The 12,654-nt window shown below is 43.9% G+C and overlaps 1 protein-coding gene across 5 annotated transcripts in view; it reads right to left on the bottom strand.

The window, feature by feature from the left end:
* Positions 1–12,654, bottom strand: part of DYNC2I1 (dynein 2 intermediate chain 1) — a 57,358-nt gene that overhangs the window by 34,424 nt on the left and 10,280 nt on the right. For all 5 annotated transcript variants that reach the window (XM_042976751.1, XM_042976756.1, XM_042976762.1 and 2 more), the window contains 4 exons: positions 11,426–11,517; positions 9,203–9,511; positions 4,596–4,672; positions 2,129–2,183 (listed from right to left, as the gene is read on the bottom strand). In XM_042976751.1, the coding sequence (XP_042832685.1) occupies positions 2,129–2,183; positions 4,596–4,672; positions 9,203–9,511; positions 11,426–11,517 (533 nt within the window). The remainder of the gene's footprint in view (positions 1–2,128; positions 2,184–4,595; positions 4,673–9,202; positions 9,512–11,425; positions 11,518–12,654) is intronic.

Raw genomic sequence — 12,654 nt, 5'->3', positions numbered from 1 at the left:
GAGGAAACTGACTTCCAATCCTGTAGTGGTCACGGCACCAGGAAGGCACAAGTCCTAGACATCACTACCCACAACTATTCAGTGCATAAGACTGGAGACGGCATGGTGTATGACCATGAAGAGAATAAGGACTTCTCCGTGTGTCCAGAAAATTACTCTGGCATATCGTAGGCTTTCCATAATGCTGAAGAATTCAACGAAGATACACTCAGCATCGATGCTACAAAACATATGACCCAATTCACAAGCCAAAACAAGCTGTCAAATACCTTCAAGAATCTTTCAGGAAAAAAAAAAAATCATACATTTCGCTCCACTGGCAAAAAAAAAAAAATAATGTAAAATATCTCACTGATAATTTTTTATATTGATTACATGTTGAAAAGATATTTCAGAAATATTGATTATAACATACTATTGAAATGAATTTTTTTTGCTTCTTTAATGTGACTACTACAAAGTTTATAACTACAAATGTGGCTCACGTTATAACTCTAATGAACAGTGCTAATCTAGAGCTCATGAAAAGAAGTGGAAGATAGAAGGAAAACATTAAAAAAAAAATCTATATTATCATCCAACAACTCCAGTTCAAGAATTTACCCACAAAAAGCGTGAGGGAGGTCTGCACCCCTCGAACTGAATGGTTTCCACAATGCACTAGGAAAAACAAGATGTTGCAGGGGAGTGGAGGGGTGTGTGCATGGAGGAAAAAAGGTGTCCCCAGTTACCAAATATAAACATTCATACACGGCTGTAAAAGATTACACAGAGAAAAGAATACAGGGGAAGCAGTCTCTGTAAGGCTTTTTTTCCTTAGGTGGTGAGTGCTCCAACCAGCCCCCAAAACTGAATGAATAAAACAAACCCACATCAAAACAACACATGCCGTGTGATCTAATTTATGTAAAAGTACATGTGTTTCGTGTATGTACATGGAATAAAGCGACACATAAAAATTTGGCACAAATGTTAAAGATGATTATCTCAGTGTCACGGGTTTCAGACAACTACCAAAGAAAGTGACAGAAAAAATTGTTCTTCATAAATAATAACCCAAATCTGCTTGCCACATTACCTATAATAACAAAACAACAAACTAAGAAAATGGTTGGATGATAATTAAAAACCCAGAGCCCGGCACTTCGCAGCGACCATCTCCATGAAGACTCCTCTGATGGGAAATATGACGCGGGGCTGCAACACAAAGACTGAGAACCGCTCACCAGCACGGAGACCACAGTGGGAGGGCGGGGCCGTGGGCGGCGTGCTGGTGCTGGTGCTGACGCCAAATGTAGGACAGAGCTTGCAGACAGAGCTTGCAGGCGAGGTCTGGGCCCAGGCTTCCCGGCGGGAAGACTTTAATACTGACACAATTCCCTCACTCGCCTGACTTCCGACTCTTCCGGAGGCAGCCGCGGTGATTTATGTCTCCAGGAGCTTGTCCCTTCCTACAAGTGGCCTAATGTACTGGGTGAAACACTGCTGCTCTATCCACTAGTGACCAGGGGCGCCAAAGGCTCTGCTACCGTAGAGCTTCTCTATTTCTCCCTGTAGTTCTGTATCTTAAGGCTCTTTTGTTAGGTGCACGTGCACTTATAATTGTGGCATCTTCCTGTGAGCTAACTGTTGTACCATCATGCAGGTCCTTCGATATCTGTCTCCGAGTCACTTCTGTCTGACACTAGGGCAGGCACTGGAGCAATGACACACTTGTCGTCTGATGCTTTATCTTGTCCAGTTTTCTACTCTCCATCTATTTGAGTCTTTTAACCTAAATATGTCTACTATGTCCTCCTGGAATACCCACTCAGGAAAAACTCCCCTGCTGGCAAGGCCTGTCTCAGGCTCTGCTATCAAGGGGAATCACAAACAGACACTCATGGCTAATCTTGCCGCCTAAGAAAATCAACATAAGGGCCCCTGGGGGGCTAAGTCGGTTAAACGTCTGACTCTTGATTTCAGCTCAGGTCATCATCTCACGGTTTGTGGGTTCAAGCCCCATGTCTGTTAGCACGGAACCTGCTTGGGATTCTCTCTCCTTCTCTCTCTCTGGCCCCCCCCTGCTCACACTCTCTCGCTCTCAAAATAAATAAACTTAAAAATAAAATAAACATAAATGTCTTACCTTCTTTCTTGAGTCTTTATCTTTTCCATTATTTCTTACTAAACTCTCTGCATACCTAGAAAGTAGGACCAAATTCAAAATTAATTTTAAACAAAGACATGAAACCTAAAACATTTTACACTTCAATGAAGGCTCTTAGCAATATCTGATATGACTAAGAAACCCTATTCACTAGCAAACTTCCAAAGCCTGCTTCATTAGAGCAAGGAATACTAAGGTCTTCCTACATTTTCATTGTTCTAGCAGCAACCCTAGAAAGAAAATATCCTCAGTAGAGGGAAAAAACTATGTGTTTTAACAAAGTTCTATGTATGACTCTATATCCTTATGAGAGTTCTAGAAAACTCCTGTAATTTTATTAGTGAATCAAAAACATTACTTTACGTTTAACATATCTTTATTCCCAAAAGAAAGATTTAACTCGAAATAAGTTCTATTTTTTAATCACATGCTATATGTTAGCTAGGACCTAAAATTAAGGCTTTCAGATTCTTCACTTTCAGAACCTAGACTCACCAATTCAATACAGCATGTGGTCTAAAGAAGCAGAGAACTGAGCAGAAGCCCCAGGCAGCCCAGCAGGTCTGCGATACAAAGTCTAGGAACCTTCACCCCCAGGACTAAGTGCCAGGTTTGCTCAAACTTCAAAATTTAGGCAAAGTACTTTTAACCTGAGTTTCCCTGATCTGTGAAAAAGAATTACCAAATATGGTTGTCATAGAGAACAAATTAAAATCTAGAGCTTACATACAAAAAGAGCATACACACAAACTCTAATCTGTAATCTTCATCAAAATAAAAAGCTTCTGCACAATGAAGGAAACAACAAAACTAAAAAGGCCACCCATGGAATGGGAGAAGATATTTGCAAATGACATAGCGAATGAAGGATTAGTATCCAAAATATACAGAGAACTTCTAAAACTCAACACCTGAAAAATGAATAATCCAAATAAAAAATGGGCACTTCTCCAAAGAAGACCCAGATGGTCAACAGACACACGACAAGATGTTCAACATCACAGATTATCATGGAAATACAAATCAAAACTACAATGAGTTATCACCTCACACCTGTCAGAACGGCTCAAATCAACAACACAAGAAATGACAAGTGTTGGCAGGACGTGGAGCAAAAGGAACCCTCGTGCGCTCTTGGCGGGAACGAGAATTGGTGCAGCCACTGTGGAGAACAGGGTGCGGGTTCCTCAGAAAGCTACATACACAAGTACCGTAAGAGCCAGCAATGACTCTACTAGGTTTTTACCCAAAGAATATAAAAATACTAATTCAAAGGGATACATGCACCCTGATGTTTATAGCATCATTATCTACAATAGCCTAGATATGGAAACAGCCCGAGTGTCCACCAAGTGATGAATGGATAAGGAAGATGTGATACACACACACACACACACACACACACACACACACACACACACACACACACACAAGAATATTACTTGGTTGGGCATAAAAAAGAATGAAATCTTGCCATTTGCAACAACACGGATGGAGCTAGGGAGTCAGCAAGGTCAGTCAGAGAAAAACAAATACCACATGATTTCACTCACATGTGCAATTTAAGAAACAAATTCTTTTCTCCTAAAGAGAGACAGACAAACCAGGAAACGGAGACAAAGCAGAGAACGCACCGCTGGTCACCAGAGGGGAGGTGGGTGGGAGGATGGGGGAACAGGTGTTGGGGACGAGGATGCACTTGTGATGAGCACCGGGTGATGTGCAGAAGTGCTGAGTCACTGTGTTCTACACCGAATCTAATATAACGCTGTATCTTAACTGGAATTTAACATAAAATATAACCCTGCGTGTTAAGCTGGAATTTAAATAAAAACTTTTAAAAACTCTAGAGCTTACAAACAAAACAAGACTTTACACACAAACTCTAATCCGTAACCTTCACAACACCCACACAAAATAGGTACCCTCCTTAGACCCTCACCAGCGGAGAAAAGGCTCTGGAGGACGACCCAACGTCCCAAGAGGGGGCAGGCCTGCCACTCCAGCAGGTTGGTGCCTGCACCCTGGCCCTCGCCAAGGCTACAAAGCCAAAGAAGGCACATTTGATTTGTGCTCTGACTTATACACATTGGCCAGGGGGCACCTGCTGGCAGGGAAGGGTGCCAGGAGCCCGCCTGCAGCGGCCCCGCCCTCTCCGGCTGTGCCACAGGGCGGAGGCTCCCCCCCACGCACACGCTCGCACTCCAAAGTCAGCGCTAACTTTCCAAGTTCGTATGAGCAGATGTTAAAAAAGCAAAACAAGACAAATAATTTATAACTAGTTTCCTAGCTACTTCAGGGCACCTAGGATATAATTTGGAGGGGTTGTATCAGGAGTACATGAGTATACCCATACTTCACTTTCATTTACTGGCTATAATCAGGACCGGTAAGAAAAAATCATTTTAAAGCATTCTTCAAGAAGCACAGTGCACATAATAGTCACCAGAGAGTGCATGATCCTTCCTGGCTGCTGGTCGGATCTCTCCTTGAACTTGCACCCCGATTTCTGTGCTCACTGTCCTATGGAACAGAAAATTCCATGACATTCATTAATAGATCACAGTAAATTAACTGTAATTAGTGAACTCTGTAAAACAAGCATGGACTCAAAATTCCACAAAAGCATCTCTAATCTTTTAAAGTATGTTTTTACCAGCTAGCTTCAGTGAATTGTATACTTAATGTAAGGAAGATAAGAAAAGGTGTACTAAAAGGTGATGATACATTACCTCAGTAAGTCAAAGAAATTTATACTTATCAATTTCATATTACTTTCAGATAAATCTGACTGGTCCCTTGCACTGCTTAAAATTATGCACTTTCAAACATAATGTGGCTACTTCAGAGATCCATCTACCTACAAAAAAGAGAATGTAAACAATCTTCTCTTGAATTAAGAGAATCTATAAAAATAAAATTAAAACCATCAGATTGCAAACCAACATATCCAGGTAGGTCACTGAAACGAGAGAGGCATCTGTTGAATAAGCGTGGGCAGGAAGCAAGACCTGCAGGGTGGGGGGTCTGGAGGGAGAGCTGGCTGGTGACAAGACCCCAGGGGACGAGGGGAGTACCTCCCTAGGGCAGGGAAAGCTTACAAGACCTGGGGACTGATCCCTGAAGAGTGCAGAGCAGAAGGAAGGCAGGACTAAATCACTCACTAAGGAAGCCAATCTGGAGGGCAATACATAACATGTATCAAAAGCCTTAAAAATAGCTAAAAATATTCAAATACTTTCTTCGACCTATAAATTCTACTTCTGGGAAATTATTCGTAGAAAACAAAGACATGTATTAAGGTTTTAAATCTGTTCGTCACAGAATATTTATGAAATCAAAAAACCTGAATGTTCAATATTAGGTTATTTGTTAAATAAATAAGGTTATGACCATATGAAAGGATACCAGATGGCCATTAAGTATCCAGTTGTTAAAAATCACTTTCCAGGGGCACCTGGGTGGTTCGGCCCGGTAAGTGTCCAACTTTGGTTCAGGTCATGATCTCACGGTTCGTGAGTTCGAGCCCCACATCAGGCTCTGTGCTGACAGCTTGGTGCCTGGAGCCTGCTTCCGATTCTGTGTCTCCCCCTCTCTGCCCCCCCCCCCTCGCTCATGCTCTGTCTCTGTCTCTGTCTCAAAAAAAATAAACATTAAAAAAATTTTTTTTAATTTATTTTCCAGAATGAAGAGAAAAAATAGCATGACTCTAATTTTGCATTTTTATAAAGTTCATTTATAAAGTTCATTTTCATATAGGAAAAGAATTGTAAGTATATACATATTTACTATTAAATTGATTATCTCTGAGTCTGGGATCATGAATAAATTTTTTTTTTTACTTCTTCCTGTATTTAAAAATTCTTCCAAAATTAATTAGAGAAAAGTATAATTACATGTTTAACAGGAAGAACAGTCTGGCATCAGTCTACTAAATACATTGGAATGGGGAGAAAATGAAATCAGTAGTTCTAGGTAGGAAAAAATTATGATTTAATGGCTATCTAGATAAAAAGAAAACAAAGAAAAGGTAGCCATGAGCTCAGTGCTTTGTTCCCAAGCTGTGTGGGCTGGTCAGGAGGGTTCTGGCTAGCAACAGATGCCCACAAGGACCTGTTGAAGTCACTACCCCAAAAGCAGAGAGGAGCACGTCCATGTTCAGCAGTGGTTAATAGAGGGCTAGGGCCACGGGATTCTTCTGGTAGATAAGTCAATATTGCTCAGTTACCTTTAGAAGACACTGTTATAGTTATTATGCTTAAGCATGCCTTCTTCGTCCCTGAAAACTGAAAGAGTGGGGCGCCTGGGTCGTTCAGTTGGTTGAACGTCCAACTCTTGACTTCAGCTCAAGTCATGATCTCGTGATTCATGAGATCGAGTCCTGAGTCGGGCTCTGAGCTGACAGTGCAAAGCCTGCTTGGGATTCTCTCTCTCTCTCTCTCTCTCTCTCTCTCTCTCTTCCCCACCCCCGTCCTGTCTCCTCCCCTGCTTGCTCATGCTCATGCTCTCTCTTTCTCTCTCTCAAAATAAACTTTAAAAAAACAAAAACAACTAGAGGATGGGGGCCCTTGGCTGGCTCAGTCAGCAGAGCACACAACTCGTTTTTTCTTTTTATATTTTAATTTTATAAAGAGAGAGCACGTGAGTGGGGGAGAGGGGCAGAGGGAGAGAACCTTTTTTTTTTTTTAATTTCTTAAAAATGTTTTATTGATTTTTGAGAGGGAGAGAGCGACCAGGGGAGGGGTGGAGGGAGTAGGGGACAGAGGATCCGAAGCAGGCTCTGTGCTGACAACAGAGAGCCCAATGCAGGGCTCGAACTCACCAACTGTGAGATCCTGACCTGAGCAAAGTGAGAAGCTCAACAGACTGAGCTCCCCAGGCGCCCTGAGCACATGACTCCCAATCTCAGGGTGTGAGTTTAAGCCCTACCTCGGGTGTGGAGCCTACTTTAAAAACAAAAAAGAGAAACTGGAGGAGGCACACAATAAAAGTCACACACAGTTAAAATAACAGACCAAAAACCATACAGAGAAAGTAGAGAGAATGACGGAGAACACGACCCCCGGGAACGGTCCTGGCTCACACCTGTTACACAGTTAGTAATACTGGCCCTTGTACTTGATGGTCACCTCAGCGGAAATTACATCAATCACCAGGCTAACATAGTAACTAAGTTAAAAAGCATATTTTGAGCGCCTGAAAGTCACGGCAAAGAGAAATGTTAAATACACAGTGCTCACTAATCGCTTCTAATGTACTGTCTACTTATTTCTTTCTTTATTGTACGGCTCCTCCAATGAAACTTAAACACCACAAAAATACAAATTTGTGTTCACAGCTGTGCTCTCAGCACATAGAACAAAGGCCATCACACAGTGGCCAGTCCACAAATATGAACAAATTATTGAAAAGAAAGAAGTTTGTCAAAAGAGTCTCTCCTGGGGCTAATTATTATGTTAATCCTTATGGAAAGAGCATTGTTGAAGGCAGTGGTTTTATTAACATGGGGCCATTTCTTAGGCCAGATGTGTATACTGTGACAAGTCTCAAAAAGGCATTTCTGTGGGGAAACAAACAGGTTGTTTCTAGGAACTAGATGTGATCTAGGGAACGTAAAATAGGCAAGTTCAATACAATGTTAGTGGTAGGATCTAGGTGGTGGAAACTTGTCGATTTTGCTGTATGTTTAAGAACGTTCATAATAAAATAATAGAAAAACACACTAAAAAGATTTTAATCTAGGGAAAGAATTTTTTTAATGTTTTTTAAACTTCATTTATTTATTTTTGAGAGAAAGAGAGAGTGTGATCAGGAGAGGAATAGAGAGAGAGAGGGAGAGAGAGAGAATCCCAAGCAGGCTCCACACTGTCCGCACAGAGCCCAACATGGGGCTTGAACTCAAGAAGCATGACATCATGACCTGAGCCAAAATCAAGAGCCGGACGCTTAACCAACTGAGCCACCAGGTGCCCCTGGGGAAAGCGATTTAAAACACAAGAGGGATGAATACCTCTCAGTGAGGGTCCCTTCTCAATTACTGCCTCCCTCAGCTTGTTGACATGAGTACATGGCTAAGAATGTAAACACACAGTGAGGCTGATCCAAGGGAGGTCCAGGGACTTGAGATACACACATACACACATGGTTAATAAAACTGCTCCTGTCATACAACTGCTAAGAAACATGACCAGCGTTCTGATGAGGGGTGGAGGCTGCAGGTGACAGGGTAGGGGTGCAGTCCCGCTGTGAGGGAAGGTGCTGGCGAAGGTACCAGAAGGTGCAGGCACCAGGCTGATTTATCGCACTCAGCAAAGAGCCAGCTGGGATGGTCACGAGGCCAGGCAGCGACTGCAAAGGTGTTTTGGGACATCCTTAACACGCACTCCTCCACCAGACACACTTTGGTGGACGGGCACCTGTCAGTCAGAGTCCCAGGCTTTGGCTGAGCCACCACAGTCTGTGCCCCTGAAGGCCTGAGGCCCCGAGACTCATACCACCTGCCCCTCGCTTCGCTTCCACCTGACAGGCAGCACTGCCAAGAGGCAGGAGAATGAAATCGCTTTGCTTCAGAGTCTGGAAAAACAGCACAGCAAACAGTGTACACACGAGAACAAAAAATGCAATTAGTATGGGAAAATATGAAGCAACTGCAGCGTCAGGCCCTTTGCAAGCAATGGTTTTATTTTTGTGTCCTGTTGGCTTTGTTTTGTAAACTTAATACTATTAATTCCGATTCAAACGTTTTGCTAAATTATTCACTTACTTGCCATTTAAAAATCTGTCTTTTTAATGTTTCAAAATTTCAGTTTTATGATAGATTTCTGAATAGATGTTAAAAGTACCTTCACGATATAATCAGAAAACGTGACTTCCTATTTTCTAGTAGGTCAGCAGTCTCTGTTGGTCACACTGCACAGACTGAATCACGTCTTTACCAAGGTTACTACTTCTCAGCAACAGGTCTTATCATCTGGCCACACGGAGATCTACCTCCTCTCCAAGAGTGGTGACCTGGGGATGGCTACAAAGGCTACGAAGCGTCAGAAACGGTACCTTGGACTCTCTTTTCCTCAGCTCCTCTCTCGACGACCTCTCTTTTCTACCCGTGTCACCGGGGTGCCTCTCTTCGTCGAGACGAGCGCCTTCCCTGTGACGCTTCTCTCTGTGTCTGTCTTCCCCTTCCTTGTCAGAGAACGAGTTACTTTTTTCTCTTGAGTGCTTGTCTCTTTTTTCCCTCATGCTGCTTTTTTCTCGATGTCTCCGCTCTCGATCTGCTTCTTTCTGCCTCCTGTGTCTCCTCTCGCCTCCTTCTTTGTAAAGCCAGTACTGAACAGGATTGTCCTGACTGTCACCGTACTGCAGCTGTGAACGGGACCCACGGAAAACTGCGTCAGCACACGAACACGGCCGCTGGCCTTCGTACCTGCTGTGATGAAGGCAGGGGAGCTGCGCGGCCGCTCACTCCTCCATCCTGACCGTGAAGATGTGCTTCTGGAAGGAAATACCTGCTGTCGGCTGCACAATCCACAGGCTAGGGGCAACGGAGCACACCGACCTTCACCCTGAAGTGGAACCCACGTGCAAACCCCTCAGCGCGGCAGGTGTGCCCCCTCCTCTGCAGCCTCTCCTGGTCATTCTTGTCACCACCTCCCCAACTCTGACTGCACCCTGAGCTCCACCGACCCACGCTCCCTGCTGTGAGATGTGTGACTTCTGTGAACAGAGAACCATGTGCCCGCCAGCCCCTGTCCCTGGCAGTTCACGTGTCTGCTCCCCCACAGGGAGATTCTCAAAACTGGGCACCACTGTCTAGTCACCTCTGTAACCCCCAAACCACGACGGGTGACACTGTCCCATGGTGACGCGTGGCTATTTGCAGAACAGGCTGTGGGTGGGTCATATTTCCGGCTCGAGCTCACAATTTTAGGATCATCATCAGATGTCTCACCAGGACCCCAAACAGAAATGCCCTTCTCCTTCCACCAGGGCCAACAGGTTGTCACCGCTCACTCTACAGGCGGAGGGCTCTGTCCCTGTGGTCCCCCCTCCCACCACCCCCCATGGCCGCTCAGCGGCCCCCCGACTCTTCCCCTTCACCCGACTCCCACCCACTTTGCTCACTCTGCCAGGACAACCTTCCTAAAGAAACCATATGGGCAAACTCCTCGGTCGTAAAGTTATATTACTACCACACACCCGTCACCAAGATCAATTCTATGGGGATTAAAAACTTAAGGGGTAAAAAATATTATAAGGACCCAAAACAAAACACAGGCACTACTTACATAATGCTGGTGGGGAAAAGGCTCTCCAAGCATTACATCAACAACCAAAACTATAAAGACAAACTTGACTACCTCATAACTTTGAACTTACTTATAAAAACAAAGATTCCATGAAAAAAATTCAAAACAGAAGTGGAAACATAAGTAACTAGCAGGGAGTTCATCTTTAAAGTCCTCCCAGAATAAGATGCTCTGTTAGGAAAGGAAGCAAATGCACACAGGGAATAACTGACAAGAGGGCAGGAAACGCTTTCATAAAATGCTCAGAAGTGCTCCCTTGTTCTGGATCAAATTAGCAAAGATTAAAAATTATGATCGTGTCCAGCGGCTGCCTAGGACACGGGGAATTACACTCTGACGATACAGCTAATTACAGCTTTTATGTAGAGCAGATGGAGTAAGTTTACATTACTCTCATCTAGCAAGTTCATTTCCAGAAATTAATCAGAAGAAAATAACTATGAATAAACGGAAAGACTTTACCCCATGCATGTCTTTACAGTAAAAAAATCCAGAAGCAACCTGAGCGTCAAAAAGAGCAGATGTGCCAAGAAAACTATGACACACCCATGTCATTGACTGTTATATTATGCAGCCATTAAAATAATATTATAGAGAAACGGGACTTAGAAAACTGCTCCAAATGTATCGTTTAAACAGTTCATAAGAGTAAAACTCCACGTGAAGAAAACGTGTGTATACACACACACATGCACACAAATACGTACATAGACCTACTCTATCAGGACAAATACTTAAATACTATCAATAATTGTCTCTGGGTGGACTTTGTTTTTATTTCCTTCTTACTATTTGGATTTCCTAAATTTTCCAAAATCACCTCGTACGTCTCTTGGAATGGAAGAACAACACGTGCGTGTGAGGGAAAAGCGGAGGCAAACTTCCTCAGACCTTGAATCCTGTTCCGACACTTTCCCAAACTGTTTCTAACACTCCTGCGTGAGCACCCGCTCCTGGGCTTGCGGCCTACCTTTCTTTCTCGGTACCGCCTCTCCCTCTCTTCGTCCCCCCATTCAGAGCCTTCGTCTCTCCTCTCCTTCTCTTCCGCTCTTGCTTTGCTGCCTACAAAAATGGAACATATTTTCAACATTTCCAAACTTTCGCACATCGAAATGATCTTCCAACATCTTGCTGCAATCTCTACTGTACATGTTACTTTATTATATATTACATATTAACACCTATGAAAACAGATTCTTCAGTTAAAACACATCCTCCAGTATCAAGAATGGAAATTTCCAGGGGTGCCTGGGTGGCTGAATCAGTTGAGCGTCTGATTCTTGGTTTCAGCTCAGGTCATGATCCCACAGTTCATGATATCAAGCCCCACATTGGGCTCTGCGATAAGCACAGAACCTGTTTGGGATTCTCTCTCTCTACCCCCCCCCCCCAGCTTCTCTCCTGCTTGCACACACATGCACCCTCTCTCTCTCAAAAATAAGAAAATTTTTAAAAAGAATGGAAAGTTCTAGAATCTAAACTTAAAATGGGCTAAAGAGGGAAATCACAATGCCAACTGCCAGGGAGGGAACCTGGAAAATATGAGACTAGCCCCGCTGGAAATTCAAGAGGGGCACCAGCCCAAATACACATGCCATCTAAGTTCCTGGTCACTGACAGAAGCACCCAGGGAAGCAAAGCCCAGTCCATGGAGAAAAGCTGGGCCATCACCAAGTGCTTGGCTGCAAAGAAAGAAATGCCTGCCTCAGGGATGCCACGGGAACTGCACCAGCTCCACAACTCCTGGAGCCCACTGCTGAGGGCACAGTGGATGGGGGATGGGGGAGGCCCCTGTGGTGAGGAGAACCCACCCCTACCCACAATTTGAGGTCTCTCCCTGCTGGTCAAACTAGAGTTTCACTTTTGAATCTGTACAGACAACAAAAACAGTCATTAGGCTTAAAATTAAGAGAATCACCATTTTAAAAGATGAGGACAAAATTAAAGAGAACATGGAAAGAAAGTCCTTATGGAGCACTGATTGCTTTTCTAGGAGCCTGGAATACAAGAGATCCAAACAGGGTCAGGGAGACAGGTGCGGCATGCAGAGAGGGGCCGGGTTATGGGAGCCTGCAGGACAGAGTGGGGTCAGAGTGACTCCTGGGTTTTCCAACCCGAGGAAGGGAAGGGTGCAGCTGCATCAACTACAATGGGTAAGGCTTTGGGGAAGTAGGGTTTGTGGGGATTTGAGAAGCTCAG

The sequence above is a fragment of the Panthera tigris genome, chromosome A2 (genome assembly GCF_018350195.1).
Source record: "Panthera tigris isolate Pti1 chromosome A2, P.tigris_Pti1_mat1.1, whole genome shotgun sequence".
NCBI classification, from domain to species: domain Eukaryota; kingdom Metazoa; phylum Chordata; class Mammalia; order Carnivora; family Felidae; genus Panthera; species Panthera tigris.
The sequence above is the reverse complement of the archived record's forward strand: the minus strand, read 5'-3'. Positions and strand labels throughout refer to the sequence as shown.